Here is a 20,415-nt window from a genome sequence, read left to right on the forward strand (position 1 = left end):
CCACCTTGTCTCATATCAAATTTATCCCATCGCCTTATTCCTCAGAAAAGCCAAGGAGAGTTTTAAATGAGGTGAAGCAATAGGGGAAGCTTTTCTCTCTGCAACTCCATTAAATTAGGCTTATTGTAAAACTCAAGCCAGTGTGGTGTAGTAATTAGTGCACCAAACTGAGATTTGGGAGATCTTGATTCTTGTCCTTACTGAGCCATGAAATCCACTGGATAAACTTGGGCAATTGTTTTCCCTTGACCAAACTGTCATGGGGTTTCGGTATCACAAACAAGATTTCGCTGGCAATGAGAAATAGGTATAATTCAGTCTCTCTCATACTGGCATCTTTTAAACATGTTAAGTACAAGTATGACCAACCCTTGTAAGTATAATAAGTACAAGTATGTATTATCATCCCTTGCCAGTGTACCAAATAAATTTTTGCTTGTGGGCGATAGGACTTGTAGTACAATACACTGGACTGAGGAAGATGGGCATAATCCTTCATTAAGCAGACCCCACCTTATCAGATACTGGACCATTGCCCTTAGCAGGTAACAAAATATAAATACCTGAATCAGGGCGGGGGGGGGGGGGGTATATGCAAACAGCGAGGCTCAAAGTTCACTGTGACCTTTCCATGGAAATTGAAGATAAGCAGCAGAACAATTTTCAACAGCAGTAGTTAGCAATAACGTCAATCTTCCTCAGTTTGCTGTGATAATGGAACATGTGTAGTGGAAAAAAAGATGTTGCTGCTACCTGCACCCTAATCATATAATCTAATTTCCTGATATATTCTTATTCAGTATGCTCGGATTGCTAGTTCTGCTCTGCCAGCTGAGAATGCACCATGAATTTAATGAAGCAGGTTTTATTCCACACACATTTAGACCATAAAAATTAGTACGGACTGATCCAAAGAAGTCATGGCATTTACCTCCATTAGTGGCCTAAAGGGACTTTTTTTTGAGCCTCTTCCCTGCATCGAGTGATGCTATTACAAACAGAATATGGAGCATTTTTCTGGGGGCTGGAAACATGGACAGTGGGCACTAAATAATGCCAGGACAGCAGCAGCTCTCTGGCAAAAGCATATTGGCATCTACTGCAAAGCAGAACACATCACTAGCCGACTCGTGATTGCAACCATTTTAATCTGAAGAATTCTTCCTGGTGTGAGAGACCAGCTGTGAGTTCAAAGGGTACTTTTTGGAATACACTAAAATAGCAAGAACACTGGCATGGTAAAGAGAAACTCTTAATATGCTCAACCCACTGTCAGGCTGGGAAAAAAACAGTCCAACTTAAAATGGAGGGAAGCCATACACTTGATCTGACTGGTCTAACACTTGGATTCACAGCTGTACCAGCACCAAACCAAGTTGTGTCCTGGCTATCCAACTAAGAGGCTTGTGAAGGAGAACAAACTTGGACAAGTTCCAAAGCCAGCTTCTGGGAAGTGATGGGAGGGGGAAATTGGGCTTTCAAACAATTCATTTCACTACAGGAACTGTGAGTATGTGCATTTCCTATGTTTGTAATTGTATTGCAGCCATAAAGGGATGCAGAGGGCAGGAGAACGGGGAGATCTGAAGCAGAACAAACAAACACTAGCCAGTCAGCTGCTTGGCCTAAAGTAGGACACAGTTTGCACTGGCTCCTTAAAGAGCTACACCTCATTGCTCCTTCCAGTTCTTGCTCATGTTAAGACCTGAAGGCAGAAAGAATAGCACCATCGACTTAAGAGTGCCTGCCAGTCCCATCCATTAAAAAGAGTCAGGCCTGAGAAAGAGAAAGGGGATAGGAAGAGAATAAGGAGCTCAGTTTTTCAGGACAGGTGATAAATAATGTGAAGGAAATGTTGAGACTATGGTTCCTAGATAGTCTGACTTCTGGATTCACTGGTGTTAGGTTATAGGACCCTCGCAACAGTGGAAAAACCAAAAAGGCTTTTTTTTATTATTCTGAGAGATTGCCTCTCTAACAATCTCTCCATCCTCCTGGCACAACATGATAGTCAACTTCCACCAGAATCAAACTGGAGGACCTGCAGAAACCCAGAGAAGTGTTCTCTCTAGGAATCTCAAAGTCCTCTATCACGTTTCTATGTTCAACTTTTAGCGGAAGTTGTACTGGAAGGCCCAGAAATCCCTAGAGTTAATGTTTTAGTTAAATCAAGGAATAACCAAATCTGCAAAAAACAAAAACAAATCCACCTTGATCAGCACAGTCAACAGTGGGGAATCCTGGGAGCTGTAGGCAAGGCATTTTAAAGTAATAGTGGAAACAAATGGATGTAACCTTTACTCAGTTTATGTTCATATCTTGCAGCATAAAATGAGAATGAGAAAAAAGTATTGTGGCAACACATATAAGAGATATGGTTTGAAACTTTCTGGATTGTATTATAGTCTATCTCATTCCCACAATAGCACGAATATGTTGTATACCTGGGCTTTAATGTCTTTCGGTACTACATCTATTTTTCAGTACAACTCAGGCTAAAATGAAAACTAGTTAGTCTTAAAGGTGTTGCCATATTCTTTCCTTCTCTCCTATACATTTAATTAGTGAACCATGTGATCAAAAATCTCACCACTAACTAAGTCTGATTTAACTGGACCCAGCTCAAGATGGACACCAGTATTATCCAAAATCTCCATTAAAAATGGTCTAGAGCAGCATCAGATTTAGCAGCAAATTATCTGTAAATAATCCAACTGTGAAAGTTTGACCCACAAATGTGAAGGGACAACTGTAATTCTATTCAAATAGGGATCAAATATACTGTAGTTCAAATGAAAAATTTATAAGCACATGTGAAAAATAACACTAATCTATTCTGGGGGATGATGCTGCAACAGCTGATTCTGTTCTGACACTGAAGACCATGTGAAGGACAAGCTGCCAGCATTCATTCCTGGTTTGGATATGCAAGTACACTGATGTACTTAATAAGTTTTAATCCTTCAAACAACATCTGAAGCAATGCATTGCTCAGAGTACGTTGATGTTGCTTTGCATATACAGGGGTTTGACTTATGCATATTTGATTAATATGTTCTCTTTAAGGATCTCTAGGTTCATCAGGTCAATTCTATGGTTATTTCCACCAGACATTATGCTGGAGGATCTAGAGATCCTTAGGGAGAACATTTGTAAGTCATCTACTGAGATTCTATGGTCAACTTCAAATGAAAGTTTATCATAGAGTTATACTGGAGAACCCAGAGATTTCTTGAGAGGTGTCCTCTCAGGTTAAAATGAACATTGTTTAGTTAATGTTTTTTTCCCACTTTCATAGTGGCCCTGTGCCTTTGACCCCACCAACTGTGGAGGACTGACTGTAACTAAGACTGTGAACTGCATATCTCTCCTATTTTGTCTTATTTTGTCATCTTCTTCTTAGAAGAAGAAGAACTTTATTTTTCTACCCCGCCTGCATCTCCCCAAGGGGACTCGGGGTGGCTTACATGGGGCCGAGCCCAAGCAACATACAGATTGAAAGCAAAGACAACAGCAAATTACAAATTAAAATAGCACAAACAGCATAACAGTAATAAACAAAGTATCAAGCAACCTCAAACCAATTTTAGAGTGGGGGAAAGGTCAACATACAAATTGATTAAAGGGTAATTATTTCAATAAGGTGGATAGGAACATAAATGGCACAGGAGATATCTTGAGAACAGAGCAATTAAACAGGATCAGGATCATCTCAGTCTAACTTACATATATGAATAGTGATGTAATATAGGAATTCAGATTAAATGGTGAAAACAGATCACGGTACAATCGTTTGTCATCAGTCGAAGGCACAACAAAACATCCGCGTCTTTAGTTCCTTACAGAATGTGACTAGGTAGGGTGTTCCAGAGACAGGGGACCACCACCGAGAATGCCCTCTCCCTCATCCCCACCAACCATGCCTGAGACGGGGGCAGGAGCGAGAGAAGGGCACCCCTGGAAGATCTTAAGGACCGTGTGGGCTTGTAGGGGAGGAGGCGGTCACGCAGATAGGTAGGTCCTGAACCCTTTACTCATATGATATCCTTTCAGTGGATAGTTGTGGATCTTCCATTCTCTGCCCAATTCACAGCAAACGGGAGGAAGCAAAGAACTCACCAGCTCTGCACCAGCTGAACAGAAGGGGTGCTCAGCACTCGGTCTGGGAGAAGGTTGATTTCCTTCATAATGTTGGCAAGCCGGACAGGAAGTTCTTGGCGGAGGAAAGTGAATGAGGTCTTCTCGCAGGCATTACTGGACCCTAGAAAGAAAACCTCACAATTAACTGGCGTGGTATGTCTACATAGGCAGCGATTTTTGCCCCTCCAGTGTTAAATAGCATCTTGGCATTTCTTGGTCTTTATTTCTGAGAGCAAATGGCTAGATCTCATAACTTAAGAGGACAGGCTGGAAAGGGGATAGGTGGCAGGAATGTCTCAAGTTGTCTCATTTTTCAAATGAACGATACATCTTCTTACTTAAGACTCACACAAAGGAAACAGTATTACTTGTAGGTGACTGAGAGCAATGAAAGAACAAAGGGAAACTGTACTAGTTTACTCCTTCACATGCATACTAGGAAACTTTGCATTACTCAGTCTGCATTAATCTGTTTTATATATGGCATTGAATGGGTGCCATTTTTTTCTTTTTGGAAGCCACCCTGAGTTCCTCTGGGGAGAGAGCGTGGGTTAAAAATAAAGTATTATTGTTGTTGTCATTGTTGTTGTAATTTTAGAATTTTTCAAGGATTTGTATTTGTGTGTCTGTGTGTGCCTGCATGCATATCTTACCAACCTTCAACTTAGAAAAACAAGAGGAAGTGCAGAAAGATAACCATTTTCAAAAGCTGATTTCTTCCTAAGGAATTTAAAAGGGTTTAATTTTCTCCAAGTTGTGTTGCTGCTTTATTTTAAACATTAAATCACATGGAAGCTGCAAACTTCTTTATCCATCTACAGGGCTGTAGCCGGGGGGGGTTAAAAGTTTAACCCTGCCCTGAAATGTGTCAGGTTAAAAAAGAAACCTGGTTTACTCATAACTTTCTTGAGTAAACCACATTTCGGGAGATGGGGTTAGAACCTCTCTCTTTGGGGGGGGGGGGGGTTAGACTCCTTAAAGCCCTCTCTAGCTATGGCCCTGTCTATCTACCTCCTTCAACTCCAGCCAAGAGAGGCTTTTAGTTCCAATGGATTAAAGAACAGGAAATTCAGTTTACCCCTGAAGCTGGCAGTGCTACAGAGCACTGAGAAAGTGAACAAATACAAAGGCTATCTTAGCATGGAAGCTGAAGCATGGTCAGATGCAGAGGGTACTGCCAGCTAGGGCAGACAAGAAAAAGCAGATGAGGTGAACGCAAAGTCAAAATGAAAGGCAGATCCTAAAGTTACCCTGACACTCTTCTATTCAAACGGTCCAGAGCAATGCAGGACAGGGCAAAACATTGAGTCTGCCATAGCTTCAGAAAAGAACAGGGAGGAAAATGCCTCCTTTGTGTCTGCATTGTTGGTGATTTTCCACATAGACCAGGCAAAAAACTCAGTTCTTTATTTAGCACTACTGTTTTGAAAGAGCAACACACATAGTTATCCTGGTCTAGATAAAGCACCGCAGAAAAAAGGGGGGAAGATGTTAGCTGGGGGAGGTTCTTTCATGCCCTCTGACGCTGAGAATGATCTCCCAATCAGAACTGCACGTCCTTCATATCCTTCAAAGGGCATCATGAAATCCCTCCTCCCCCTTCCACCGCACAACACCAGCAAAGACAACGCAATGTTTTCGCTGCTCAAAAGAGCAGTTCCATTCAGCTTATGCTTCTTTTAAAGCTTCTTTTGTCCCCCGTTTCCTGTCACTTAAAAACCACAAGAGGAAAGGGCAGAGAGACTGCTAAATCTAGCAAAAACAGCTTTACGGAAAACAGAACATAGCCAATATTATCTGACAAGTCTGAAGTCAAGTGCCTGCTCTACTGTCTTATGGGCAAAACAGAGCAAATATGTGACCTTCCAGATGTTGCTGGACTCAACCTTCCACTACCACTGTCTTCTATTCCTACTGGCTGGGAGTGATGGGAGATGCAATGCAACAGCATATGAACATCCACAGGTTCTCCACTAATGGGACAGAAGGATACTATATATGACTTTGCTTCAAACTTCAGTTATTTACCAGTGCTAAGAAAATATGTGGCACCAGAAGCAGCTTTCTGTATGTAAAAATGATGTCAATGCAGGATTAGTATGCAGTTATTCATTAACACACACACACACATTTATATATTTCTTCCAAAGTAATCTCTATGTCCATCTCATCCCTGACATTGGGTACTGGGGAAGGTTCACTTACAGTAGTGATTCCCCAAACCTTGGTCCTCCAGCTGTTTTGCACTTCAGCTCCCAAAAGTCCCAGCCAGCTTTGCTAACAGTCAGGAATTATGGGAGCTGAGATCCAAAATACCTGCAAAATCAATGTTTTGGGAAACACTGATTTAACTGGTACTCTCCAAACCTCTGAACAATTTCCTGGATTCTTGATCACTGCCCTGCTGGCTGGGAGCTGAAGTCCAAAGTTCTAACAGAAGGACACACATTTAAGAAAAGCTGGTTCATAGTAACTGACTAAATCCACCAGTAGCTCACAGGATTCGTAAGACCATAGAATCATGGGATTTGGGGGAGGCCACAAGGGCCATCCAATCCAACCCCCCTGCCATACAGGAATACACAATCAAAGTGTTCTCAACAGATGACCCTCCAGTGCAGCGAGTTCTACAGGAGATAGGGGAGGAGGCAACTATATGAAATGAAAAATGCAGACATGTTACTTCCAAAACATCCTGAGCCATACAGGCACAACATTTCTCATGATCTGCTATCTGATACTTTCCCCCAAAATTGCTTGTGACAGAATATAGGATTTTCTGCATGAAAACCATATGGTCAGCAATCAAAGATGACCTCCCTTCCACTTTCTTCAGAGATGAACAGGGTGCAGGAGAGAATTAGATACAGCTATGAAACATTCTTTCACAGGCACAACAGAAAATGTTTAGAGATCTGATTAAAGTGGCACTTGGTATGCCAAAAAGAGAATCTGAGGTCATAACTCAATGTCCCTCATTGTAGTTTGTTTGTTTGTTTTTTTCCCATGTCAGGAGCAACTTGAGAAACTGCAAGTTGCTTCTGCTGTGAGAGAATTGGCCATCTGCAAGGGCGTTGCCCAGGGGACCTCCGGATGTTTTTATGTTTTACCATCCTTGTGGGAGGCTTCTCTCATGTCCCTGCATGGGGAGCTGAAGCTGACAGAAGGAGCTCATACACACTCTTCCCCAGATTCGAACCTCCAACCTGTCGGTCTTCAGTCCTGCTGGCACAAGAGTTTAACGCATTGCACCACCAGGGCCTCCTGTAGTTGTAGTGAATATGTTAGATACAATGCAGACAGTATCTCCAACAGGAAACAAAATTCCTGAATAGATACCATATTGCTGATGGCGATACTTATCCCACACAGTTAGGTTTTGCACTGAATCTTATGTATCTATAAGTTTTGCAGGACAATATCAGTCTCTACTGATAAAGTAGATTCAGTCTACAAAAGTGGACAACATACAGTGTCAGGCTGCAATCTTAGAGTGATTTTAGTAATTCCTCTCATTCAGCTCCTTGGGACTCACCTGAGTAGCTATCACACTATTTAATTGAAACAAAGGTCTCCTTTTTTCCTTAAAAAACTGACCCTGGTGAATCTTTGGCAGGGCTACTGCTGATTTTTTAAAAGAAAACAGTGGGGAAGAAAAATTAATGATTAATCTAATTACAAATTAAAGAGTGGGAAATGTCTCCCTTTGTTGATTTTGAAACTTTTATTTCTATTTAACTCCTGCCTATCTAAACAGAGGTAATCGCGAAACCACAGCAAGATTGTATCTCCTGTTCCCACCTCTCTGGAAATAAGTCCTACTCAATGCAATTGAACTTAGTTCTAAGTAGACTTGTACTCTGCAAACAGGCTGCTTGAAAATAAAACACGGGGTAATCCAAAAGGCTCCCAAACAAACTACATGGGTGACTGAGATGGTGACAACTGTGCTTCTGAAAGGTTCATGATCACAATTGTTAAAACATTCTCTGTACACAATTACCTTCAGACTATATGTAAAAGGAATCTATGAAAGATAAACGAATTTCATGCCAAAATATGAGTCTCAAATTCAAAATGCATGGCCTAAATAAAGTAAAATCACCTGATCCCATTTGATCTTGAAAACTGAGCCAGGTCAGCCCTGGTTACTACTTGGATGAGAGACAGACAAGAAGTACAAGATGCTGTGGTCTACATTTCAGAGGAAGGAACTGACAAAACTAACTCTTGTGTTTTATCTGCCCAAAAAAACACATGAAGTTTATGAGGTCACTCTATAATATACATCCTCATCTCCAAGATGTCCCATTAAGTACAGCAAGGGTCCTCAAACTTTTTAAACAGAGGGCCAGGTCACAGTCCCTCAAACTGTTGGAAGGTCGGATTATAATTTGAAAACAGCATGAATGAATTCCTATGCACACTGCACACATCTTATTTGTAGTGCCAAAACCACTTAAAAACAATACAATAATTAAATGAAGAACAATTTTAACAAATATAAACTTATTAGTATTTTAATGGGAAGTGTGGAGCTGCTTTTGGCTGATGAGACGGATTGTTGTTGTGTGCTTTCAAGTCATTTCAGACTTAGCTTGACCCTGAGCAAGGGCCAAGTAAATGACTTTGGAGGGCCGTATCCAGCCCCCGGGTCTTAGTTTGAGGACCCCTGAAGTACAGGTTGGCCATCCTTTATCTAAAGTTTTCAAAATCCTAAACACCCAAAATTGTCCACGTGGGTGGCTGAAATAGTGACACCTTTGATTTCTGATGGTTTAATGTTTAATGTACAAAATGATAATAAAAATATTGTAAATAAAATTAACTTTGTCTTAATGTTTACATTTTGTTTATGACTTATGTTTAATGGTTGTAATGATTTTAAGTCATTATTATATTTTCTGATGAGATGTCTTTGTTTTACTGTATGTTGGCATTGAATTCTTGCCATTAGTATGTTGTAAACCGCCTTGAGTCCCCCCAGGGGTGAGATAGGCGGTATATAAATACAGCAAATAAATCAATAAATAAGTGTAAATAAAGTGCACATGAAACATAAATTAATTTAAACATGGGCCCCACTCCCAAAATACCTCATTGTGTATGTATATACAAATACAGGTATTCCAGGGAGGAAAACTAAAATCCAAAACACTTCTGGTTCCAAACATTTAATTAAAAGATACTGTATATTATGCACATATTCCAAAACTGAAGAGAAAAAACCCAAAAGCTAAAACCTTTTTGGAATCAAGCTTTCAAAACTAAGGGATCCAAACTTATATATGCAAATATTCCAAAAGCCAGGGAAAGGAACTGAAATACCAAATCAAAGTAGTTGCATACACAATATTGCAATCATTCAGGCACAGAATGATTGCAATATTGTGTATGCAACTACTTTAAGAAAGTATCTATGAAATATAAACTGACTTGGATCCCACCTCCGAAATATCTCATTACATGCCTATGTGCAAAATCCGAAGTGGGGAAAAACTCAAATCCAAAACTGTTATGGGGCCAAACATTTCAGATCAGGGTAAATGTAAGTAAATAATCCAAAATCCAAGAAAAGTAACCAAAAATGTAAAAATCAGCTAAGGTACCCCCGGTGGGGCAATGGGTTAAAGTGCTGAGCTGCTGAACTTGCTGACTGAAAGGTCGCAGGTTTGAATCCGGTGAGCGGAATGAGCTCCCGCTGTTAGCCCCAGCTTCTGCCTACCTAGCAGATCGAAAACATGCAAATGTGAGTAGATCAATAGGTACCACTCCGGCAGGAAGGTAACAGCGCTCCATGCAGTCATGCTGGCCACATGACTAGGAGGTGTCTACGGACAACGCCGGCTCTTTGGCTTAGAAATGGAGATGAGCACCAATCCCCAGAGTCAGACATGACTGGACTTAATATCAGGGGAAAACCTTTACCATAAGGTGCCCTCAATTTATATATCAGGCCTGGGCAAACTTTGGCCCGCCAGGTGTTTTGGACTTCAACTCCCACAATTCCTAACAGCCTCAGGCCCCTTCCTTTCCCCCCTCAGCCGCTTAAGTGGCTGAGGGGGGAAAGGAAGGGGCTTGAGGCTGTTAGGAATTGTGGGAGTTGAAGTCCAAAACACCTGGCGGGCCAAAGTTTGCCCAGGCCTGATATATATGAATGTATTCCAAAATCTGGAAGGGAAAATTCCAAAACTCCAAAACCCTTCTGATGTCAAGCATTTCAAATAAGGAATCCTCAAACTGTAAATGCAATTTTTCCAAAATCTGAGGGGGGAAAAGCCCCCAAAGTTTTTTATATGACAAGCATTCCTTTCCCAAAGTTTGGCCTTCCCAGCTGTTTTGGACTCCATCTCCCAGAATTCCTAGCTGTTGGCCAAGCTGGCTGAGGCTTCTGGGAGTTGAAGTCCAAAACAGGCAAAGTTTGGAAGAGAAGCAGAACAGGTAACCAGAACACTTCCCTCGCCTTCAACGCACCGAAGTCGAGGAACTGCTTCATGGAAAGCGGCGACGGCGAGAATTTGCTGAAGTGCTCGATGTACTTGGGCGCCCCGGCCAGCGCCGACTGGCCCTTTAAGAGGCACCTCAGGAGACGCATGGCGCCGCAAAGGAGACTAGGCCCGAGCCTGAGGGGAAAGGGTGCTCCTCCGAGGCCTCACCATTGACAGCCCCTCACTCCCTTCCGAACCCTCCAAGGGGTGAGCGACGACTGTGGCCGCCAAACACCTCAGCCGGAAAGTGACGCCCCTACGACTGTTCCTGACCAATCCGCGACTGAGCCCGCCCCCTTCGCACAGAGCCAACCAATCGCAGCTCAAAAACAACTCCTTTCCAGCCAATGGGACGCAAATACCGCCACGTGGCATAAGGGGGCGGGGAAAAAGTGCTCCCAAAATTCCGACAGTTAACCCTTCCCTCACCGTCTCCATCATAAACAGTAATCATCACCACCTTAAGTCATGGTGAGGATGATGTAGAATAGATGGCGTTTTGTGAAATAAACGATAGGTTGAATATCATAGAATCCCGAGCTCTGAGGATTACCTGGGAAGGAATCCCACTGGAGCATTGCAGCGCACCCAAATACCTAGGAGTCACTCTGGACCGTGCTCTTACCTACAAGAAGCACTGCCTGAACATCAAGCAAAAAGTGGGCGCTAGAAACAACATCATACGAAAGCTGACTGGCACAACCTGGGGATCACAACCAGACACAGTGAAGACATCTGCCCTTGCGCTGTGCTACTGTGCTGCTGAGTATGCATGCCCAGTGTGGAACACATCTCACCACACTAAAACAGTAGATGTGGCTCTTAATGAGACATGCCGCATTATCACAGGCTGTCTGTGCCCCACACCACTGGAGAAATTACACTGCTTAGCGAGTATTGCACCACCTGACATCCGCCGGGAAGTAGCAGCCAATAGTGAAAGGACCAAGGCAGAGACATCTCCAGCTCATCCCCTGTTTGGGTATCAGCCAGCACATCAACGACTTAAATCAAGACATAGTTTTCTTAGATCTACAGAGACACTCGCTGGAACACCTCAGCAAGTGAGAGTCCAAAAGTGGCAGGCCCAAACCCAGCACCTCAATCCGTGGGTGATACCAAATGAGAGACTCCCCCCTGGGCACACAGAAGACTGGGTGACTTGGAAGGCGCTGAACAGACTGCGCTCTGGCACCACGAGATGCAGAGCCAATCTTAAGAAATGGGGATACAGGGTGGAATCCACGGCATGCGAGTGCGGAGAAGAGCAAACCACTGACCACCTGCTGCAATGCACCCTGAGCCCTGCCACATGCACAGTGGAGGACCTTCTTGCGGCAACACCAGAGGCACTCCAAGTGGCCAGATACTGGTCAAAGGACATTTAACCAACTACCAAGTTTGCAAAATCTGTGGGTTTTTTTTAATCTCTGTGTTTGTTTTGTTCTGTTAGAAATGTAATACAATGGTATAATTGCTGATGACACGATAAATAAAATAAAAATAAAAATAGAATCATCGAGTTGGAAGAGACCACAGGGGCCATCTAGTCCAACCCCCTGCCATGCAGGAAAAACACAATCAAAGCACCCCAACAGATGGTCATCCAGCCTCTGTTTAAAAGTTTCCAAGGAAGGAGCTTCCACTACACTCCGAGGCAGAGAGTTCTACTGCTGAATAGCTCTTATGGTCAGGAAGTTCTTCCTAATTTATTTTGGGTTGTTGTAGGTTTTTTCGGGCTATATGGCCATGGTCTAGAGCCGTGATGGTGAACCTATGACATGCGTGTCAGCACTGACACACATGGCTATTTTTGATGACACGCGGCCACATACAGAGTAGGACACCATAGAAGAGCCAATCTAATTCCATCCTTAAATTTGTAAAAGGCTCTACAAATTTAACATCTGCATGTTTGAGCATTGTTCACTCAATAACTCAGCATGGAATATACATTTTTTTATTTAAACTATAAATATTGCAGAATTACGTTTATTTTTTCTTGAAGTTGACACCCCACCCAAGTTATGGTCAGGTTTTTGGCAAATTTTGACACACCAACCTCAAAAGGTTGCCCATCACTGGTCTAGAGGCATTCTCTCCTGACGTTTCGCCTGCAAGCATCCTCAGAGGTAGTGAGGTCTGTTGGAACTAGGAAAAAGGGTTTATATATCTGTGGAATGACCAAGGTGGGACAAAGGACTCTTGCCTGCTGGAGCTAGGTGTGAATGTTTCAACTGACCACCTTGATTAGCATATAAGGGCCTGACAGTGCCTGGAGCAAACTTTTGTTGAGAGGTGATTAGGTGTCCTTGTTTGTCTGGCTACCAGTATTAAAAAACTCTAAAATTACAACATAGAATCATAGAATCAAAGAGTTGGAAGAGACCTCATGGGCCATCCAGACCAACCCATTGCCAAGAAGCAGGAACATTGCACTCATAGAAACAGCACAACAACAGAGAGGAAACAAACAAGGACATCTAATTACCTCTCAACAAAAGTTTGCTCCAGGCACTGTCAGGCCATTATATGCTAATCAAGGTCATCAGTTGAAACATTCACACCTAGCTCCAGCAGACAAGAGTCCTTTGTCCCACCATGGTCATTCCTCACTTCCTCTGAGGATGCTTGCCATAGATGCAGACAAAACGTCAGGAGAGAATGCCTCTAGACCATGGCCACATAGCCCGAAAAAACCTACAACAACCCAGTGATTCTGGCCATGAAAGCCTTCGACAATACTAATTTATTTTATTTGTTTTGTTATTTTGTTTTCTATCCCGCTCTCTCTCATTCATTGAGGGACTCAGAGTGGCGAACACTTGGCAATAATTCAATGCCATTCAGATATAAGACACTGAGATCTGGGAAGCCATGGCCCTTGAGCGCTCCAGCTGGAGGTCAGCTGTGACCAGCAGTGCTGTAGTATTTGAAGAAGCACAAATGGAGGGCGAAAGAGAGAAACGTGCCAAGAGGAAGGCACATCAAGCCAACCCCGACCGAGATCGCCTTCCACCTGGAAACCAATGCCCTCACTGCGAGAGAAGATGCAGATCAAGAATAGGGCTCCACAGTCACCTACGGACCCACCAGTACACTGCTCTTGGAAAACTATCCTACTCGGACAATGAGGGATCGCCTAAGTAAGGTAATTGTTCTGCTGGGAAGAATCCAGTGATTGCTTTTTTAGTAATGGCCTCACGATTACCTCTTTCAAACTTGTTGGAATTTTACCTTCTCTTAAAAAGGCATTTACCACCGCCTTCTCCCACTCCACCAGTCCCCTTCTGGCAAGGGTCCAGGACACACGTGGTAGGCCAAGGAGCAGGTGGAATCTCTTTTCCTGTAATTTGAACCCATTGCTCTGAGTCCTAGTTTTCAGGGCAGCAGAAAACAAGCCTGCTCCCTCACCCTTATGGCACCCTTTCACATATTTATACATGGCTATCATGTTTCCTCTCAACCTTCTCTTCTGCAGGCTAAACATACCCAACTCTTTATGACACTCCTCATAGGGCATGGTCTCCAGACTTTTGATCATTTTAGTCACCTTCCTCCCGACACTTTCCAGCCTGTCAATATCTCTTTTGAACTGTGATGGCCAGAACTGGGCACAGTATTCCAGGTGAGGTCTGACCAAAGCAGAATACAAAGGCACCATGACTTCCCTCGATCTAGACACTATTTTCCTTTTGATGCAGCCTAGAAGCCCATTGGCTTTTTTAGCTGTTGGTTCATGTTCAACTTATTGTCCACAAAGACTCCAAGATCTTTTTTTCACATGGACTGTTGTCAAGCCAGGCATCACCCATCCTGTATCTTATGTAGTACAAAGAAATATACATAGGTACATACTCTGACTTTTAGATAAATAGATATCCCAGAACTTGAAGCTTGTTGAAAGAATCAGTATGTGTCTAGAGAATTGACAGTTGAATGGTGAGATCCTTTCCTTCATGTGTACATGACTGACAGAGTCCATTTAAAAAATAATTGTAAGTTTTGCTTAGGGGTTTTTTTTTTGGGGGGGGGGGGGTAAGTACCGACATTTTCTTCTTTTTCAGATGATGATGATGATGATGATGATTTTATTATTATATAGTAGAGTCTCACTTATCCAATATAAACGGGCCAGCAGAATGTTGGATAAGCAAAAGTGTTGGATTATAAGGAGGGATTAAGGAAAAGCCTATTAAACATCAAATTACGTTTTGCTTTTACAAATGAAGCACCAAAACATCATGTTTTACAACAAAAAGCAGTTCAATACATGCTAACGTTATGTAGTAATTACTGTATTTACAAATTTAGCAGCAAAACATTGCAATGTATTGAAACAGCTGTGGATCTGGGCAAGAGGCAGACTGCGTTGGATAATACATAATATTGGATGAGCAAAGGTTGGATAGGCAAGACTCTACTGTAATTCATGTTACTGAACTCCAATGCATTCCATTCAGTTCTGCATCAGTTCTGGAAGATGCTTCATTCTCCTTGGAGGATAAACAAACACTAAACGTTCTGAGAAAAAACGGAAGTTCCAAGTTACAAATCAGTTTCTTTTTTTATTCATAAAATAACCACTCAAGCTTATTTACAACCAAGGCACAATGATTTAAAAGCTCCAGTACCATAAACAGTGACAAATTCCATTGAAGAACAAATATATATATATATATATATTATTTATTTATGTACACCTAGATAAAGATAGGTACATTCTTAATAATTTAATATACAATTGGGATATGCGATGGGAGCAGCAGGAGGCAGATATGAGTTAACAGAGCACTTGCTTGTTGGACTGTGATATATCAGCAGTTTAATGTATTGTTGAAGGCTTCCGTGGCCAAAATCACTGGGTTGTTGTGTGTTTTCTGGGCTGTATGGCCATGTTCCAGAAGCATTCGCTCCTGATGTTTTGCCTGCATCTATGGCAGGCATCTTCAGAGGTTGTGAGGTCTGCAGTTTGTTCTGCTTTTGAGGAATAGTTTAAATAGACCAATTAGGCCCAAATTTCAACTCAATATGGAACCAGTATTGCAGTTTACATTATTAGCGATCACTCCTTTGAAAGAGTGATTGTGACAGGTTTAAGTGCACACAAGAAATCCAGACAACAAGTCAACAGTCTGGATATAGAAATGTATTTTCAAACTGGAAATCTGCTCATTGTCACTTTTAAGTTCTTTTGAATCACACATGAGTGACTGCAGTTTCAAAAATGAACTGTATTTTTTTACATATCCTTCTAAACATTCAAGATATGGAAAGCAATGCTCTCCTTTGAAAGACTGGCACTGCCCACTTTACAACTGTACATGCCCAGTCCAGACCACGCTCCTGCATTTCAGCCCAACTTTGACATGGCAGCCAAGAAATGAACAGGTGATTAGGGAGGCATGCTTTGCTCTTTCTTGGCTATTTCAATTTCCATTGAAGTAAGAGTTACTTTTGTCCTTCCAATCTTTTCCTCCTTTTGTAGGCACTTAATTTCTGAAAGGAGAGTTGTCAGGCATTAAGACCTCCCCCCCCCCCACACACACACACACACTCCCGCCCCCATTCCAATGTATGGTGCACAGCTGCTATGGCTTACCTGGGAGACAAGGGCTGCATCTACACTGTTGTGCCAAGAGGAAAACACATCAAGCCAACCCTGACCGGGACCGCCTTCCACCTGGAAACCGATGTTCTCACTGCAGGAGAACATGCGGATCAAGAATGCAGCTCCACAGCCACCTACGGGCCCAACTGCCAAGACACTACACTTGGAGGACCATCATCCTCGGGCTATGAGGGATCACCTAACCAAATTGAATTAATGCAGATTGACACTACTTTTAACTGACATACCTCAGTGCTATGGTAGTTCGGCACTAGCACCCTTGGACAAAGAAAGTTCAAGACCTTGTAAAACTTCAACACACATGATTCCATAGAACTGGACAATGGCAATTAAAGTGGTGTCATTTGACAGTGTATGCAGCCAAGACCATGTTGTCAGAAGTTATACCATAAACATATTCTGGGGCTGGTATCTACCCCACTGTTGTTGCTGTTGTATGCCTTCAAGTCATTTCTGACTTATGGCAATTCTAACCTAAAAGTTAGAATTCTGAGGATTTTCTGAGGCTGAGAGTGTGTAACCCACTCAAGGTCACTCAATGGCCGAGCAGAGAACTGAAACTTGTTCTCATAGTCTGATACTCATCATCTACCACTACACCATGCTGACTCTCTTTAGCTCATTACATTCCCTAAATGTAAACTCTTGGACTTTTCTCCTAACACCCAAGAGTTGCATTACTACTGCTAGACATTCTTAAGCCAATGCCAGGACCTTAGTGCCCCAGCACTAAGTTTCACGTTGATGTCAACACTAGGTTGTTGTTTCCCTTCCCCAAAAGAAATTACCTGGTATTTGTAGCAGCCCCCAGCACCTGGCTCCAGCTGCTATTCCGTGTATTAGAATTGTTCTGACCTAGCACTGTTCTGGGGCACAACAAGACATTGTAACAATAGCTAGGCCCATTTGTCCATTATTCTTAAAGCATCGCCGGCACCAGGATTCCATCAGTGGATAAGAGGACCAGCCTAATCCACTTTGTCCAAAGCATCTTCAAAGCTGGACTGCATCTAACCCAGGCATGGGCAAACTTTGGCCCTCCAGGTGTTTTGGACTTCAACTCCCACAATTCCTAACAGCCGGTAGGCTGTTAGGAATTGTGGAAGTTGAAGTCCAAAATACCTGGAGGGCCGAAGTTTGCCCATGCCTGATCTAACCTAACGTCTCCTACCACCACTACATATCACCCACCACCCAGGAGAGTTTAAGTATTTGGGCACCTCTATAGATATACTGTATATCAACAAATTTGTTCTATTTGTTTCCATTTTCCAGGCACATATCGTTTATAAAGCCACAAAGAATCCTTTCAAGACCAAACCACCAAATATTTTGGATTGCAACAGGAATAGTTCACATCCTGAAATCCATCCCTCTTTGAAAAAGCTACTGCAACGTTTACATCTAAACTAGGGAAAGAATAGAAAAGCAGAGGTATCAGGATTGGTTGTCAAAACATCCTTGCATTAAAACCTTGGCTCCATTTCACCATTGCCTCAGCACCTTACAGGTGAGAGACAGCTCCTCATTATTTCAGATAAGATAGATATTTACATTACAAAAAATTCTATCCCTGCCCTACATTTCAAGCTTAGAAGATTTTTTTCTGCACTCCTTCAATAGAGTACTACAGTAGTGGTAACACTACCTCCTCCAACCAACAAATGATGAAGGAAGTTCTGGAAACAGTGATGAAACAGGATCAGTAGTGTTGAGCAGAGCAGAAGCTCCAATAGCAATAAATCCAGTGTGAACTGTATAGCAGTATGAGGTTGAGGGAGGAATAATTACAGTAAAAATAGGAATATTTTGCCTCAAGGTGATGATTAGTAGTTTGTAACAAAGCAGAAGTGAGGATGAAGACAAGGTGTTAATTTGAAGCAAGAGACAAAAGAAGAATGTAGAAATTAATGGCTGAGCAGAGGAACCATGAAGTCAAAAATAGGGGAACTGTGCATTATAAAGAAGGCTGTTTGGGAAAAGCAGTATTACACTTTTAGCAAGTGACCTGACACAACTTACATTCACAGATATTTACACGGGTACAAATCGAGGGTTGAATGAAAAGTAATGCCTCCCCCTCCGTAACTCAACAGATGTCAGTACTGGTATGCAGCAGGTACTGGCTTCTTCAGTAGACTCTCCTCTACAGTTCCATTTTGGCGGGAAGCCTTAGCACTGAATGGTTGTGTTAGTAAAGTGTGAAGTATGGTACCCTGCGCAGACAATCGGTCAATACGACTTAAACAATGTGCAGTCATTGAATTCTTGATAGCAGAAGGTGTCACCACAAAGGAGATTCATCAGAGAATGCAAGCTGTTTATTGTGATTGTGTTGCTGTGAGTACTGTGCATCTTTGGGCGAGAAAGTTTAAAGATGTTGAGGTGGGAACATCTGACTTGCATGACAAACAAAAGAGTTGGACGTCCTGTGACAGCAACCACCGGGTTTCACAAGCAAAAGGTTGACAGCTAGATTCAGGACGATTATCATATCACTCAGAGAGAAATTTCAAGCATAATCAGCATTTCACAAGAACGTGTGGGTCACATTATTGCTTTGCTTGGCTATCGGAAGATCTGTGCATGATGGGTTGTGGAAACAGAGTGTTGACTTCTTCCGTGACGGCTTCTGAAAACTTGTTCATCGTTGGTAGAAATGTATCCAATTGTCTGTTTTTTTGTTTGTTTGTTTTGTTGTGTCAGGAGTGACTCCTGGTGTGAGAGAATTGGCTGTCTGGAAGGACGTTGCCCAAGGAACACCTGGATGATTTGATGTTTTTATAATCCTTGTGGGAGGCTTCTCTCATGTCCCCGCATGAGGAGCTGGAGCTGATAGAGGGAGCTCATCCGCCTCTCCTCGGATTCGAACCTGCGATCTGTCAGTCTTCAGTCCTGCCAGCACAGGGGTTTAACCCACTGCGCCACCTTATGTTGGCAAGTGAATAGTGGTAGTTAAAGAGCACATTCTAAGGATTATTTCTGCGTTTGATTTATTAAAATATTCCCATCCAAACCCAAGTAACGAAGGTGGAGGCATTACTTTTCATTCAACCCTCGTATTCATATAAAATGGGATCTAGCACAAACATCTAAGGCATTTGGCTTAGTGTACAATTTTGAACAATTTGGTGCATGTGAGTCGGCTAAAGGTGCAAAAAAGCATGATTTGACACTAGTGGATATGTTATAGAGGCTTTGAGGAATTGTTGTACTGAGGGGATAGGGGTAAGCGGGAGTACAGATCAGATGTGCAAATGGTCCCAGGTTCAATGCCCAGCATCTCCAGGTAGGTCTGGGAAAGGCAGACCCTTGCCATAAACCCACTCAGTTGAGACAATACTAAGCTAAATAGTTTGATTCAGTGTAAGATCGCCCCCTCTGTTCCTATCTGTTGACATTAGCAGACAGCTTTCCTAAGTGTTCCCGTGAACAGCAAGGCTTTTCAGAAAGCTCAGAGAATGGCTTGAAGGCACATGACACAATTCTACTGCAAAGCCCAGAGAATAGCTTGAAGGCACATGACACAATTCTACTGCTAAGCAGGTTTGGTTTGGTAAGCTGCTATCTAATAGTTTCTCTGAGCTCTCTAGAAGAAAAGGGGGCATTGATGTAATAAATAATACCTATAAAAATAATCTCACAAATACACAATTGCATCCAAGAAACTACAGCCCAAAAGACAGGTCTTCACGTTTGTGTTGCTAACACAAGCACCTAGGCACTGTTGTGTATTTGCATATATATATATCCAGTGCAAAGCTACGCTGATTTTCATACCTGCCCCATTTTCACAAAGAAATGTAATTCCCTGGTAGCGAGTGGTAGTTAAAAAGGAATCCATCAGTGCAAATAAAATGTCTGCCCCTTTGTGCCTCGTGTTTCACAAATGCCTAGCAGGTCCATTCCAAAAGGGTTATTTTTTTCCTAAGATCACTAGGTCTGCAGAAAGTTTTGGGTCATCATCACTGACCTAGGTCATATAGCTTAGGTTTAAATAACAGTTTCTTTGTTGGTCCGGCACTATTTACAAAAGGAAGCCAAGCAGCCTGGAACAGGGAGAGGATTGCAGGCAGCAGGCATCAGTAGTATCGCCCCGACTCTTGCCAATTCGTCACCCATTGCTTCTTGTGCTTCTGAGGCAGGAACCCACCA

The 20,415-nt window shown here is 42.5% G+C and overlaps 1 protein-coding gene across 2 annotated transcripts in view; it reads right to left on the reverse strand.

Annotated features, from left to right (window-relative positions):
- PDK2 (pyruvate dehydrogenase kinase 2) overlaps positions 1–10,863 on the reverse strand; it is a 29,127-nt gene extending 18,264 nt beyond the window's left edge. The window contains exons 1-2 of one of the 2 annotated variants that reach the window (XM_067469997.1): positions 10,615–10,863; positions 4,120–4,261 (exon numbers count right to left, since the gene is read on the reverse strand). In XM_067469997.1, the coding sequence (XP_067326098.1) occupies positions 4,120–4,261; positions 10,615–10,735 (263 nt within the window). In that variant the 5' untranslated portion in view covers positions 10,736–10,863. The remainder of the gene's footprint in view (positions 1–4,119; positions 4,262–10,614) is intronic. The other variant, XM_067469998.1, reaches the window with a different exon arrangement.
- Between the last annotated feature and the right edge of the window lie 9,552 nt (positions 10,864–20,415).

This window comes from Anolis sagrei, chromosome 6, assembly GCF_037176765.1.
Source record: "Anolis sagrei isolate rAnoSag1 chromosome 6, rAnoSag1.mat, whole genome shotgun sequence".
In the NCBI taxonomy this organism is placed as follows: Eukaryota; Metazoa; Chordata; class Lepidosauria; order Squamata; family Dactyloidae; genus Anolis; species Anolis sagrei.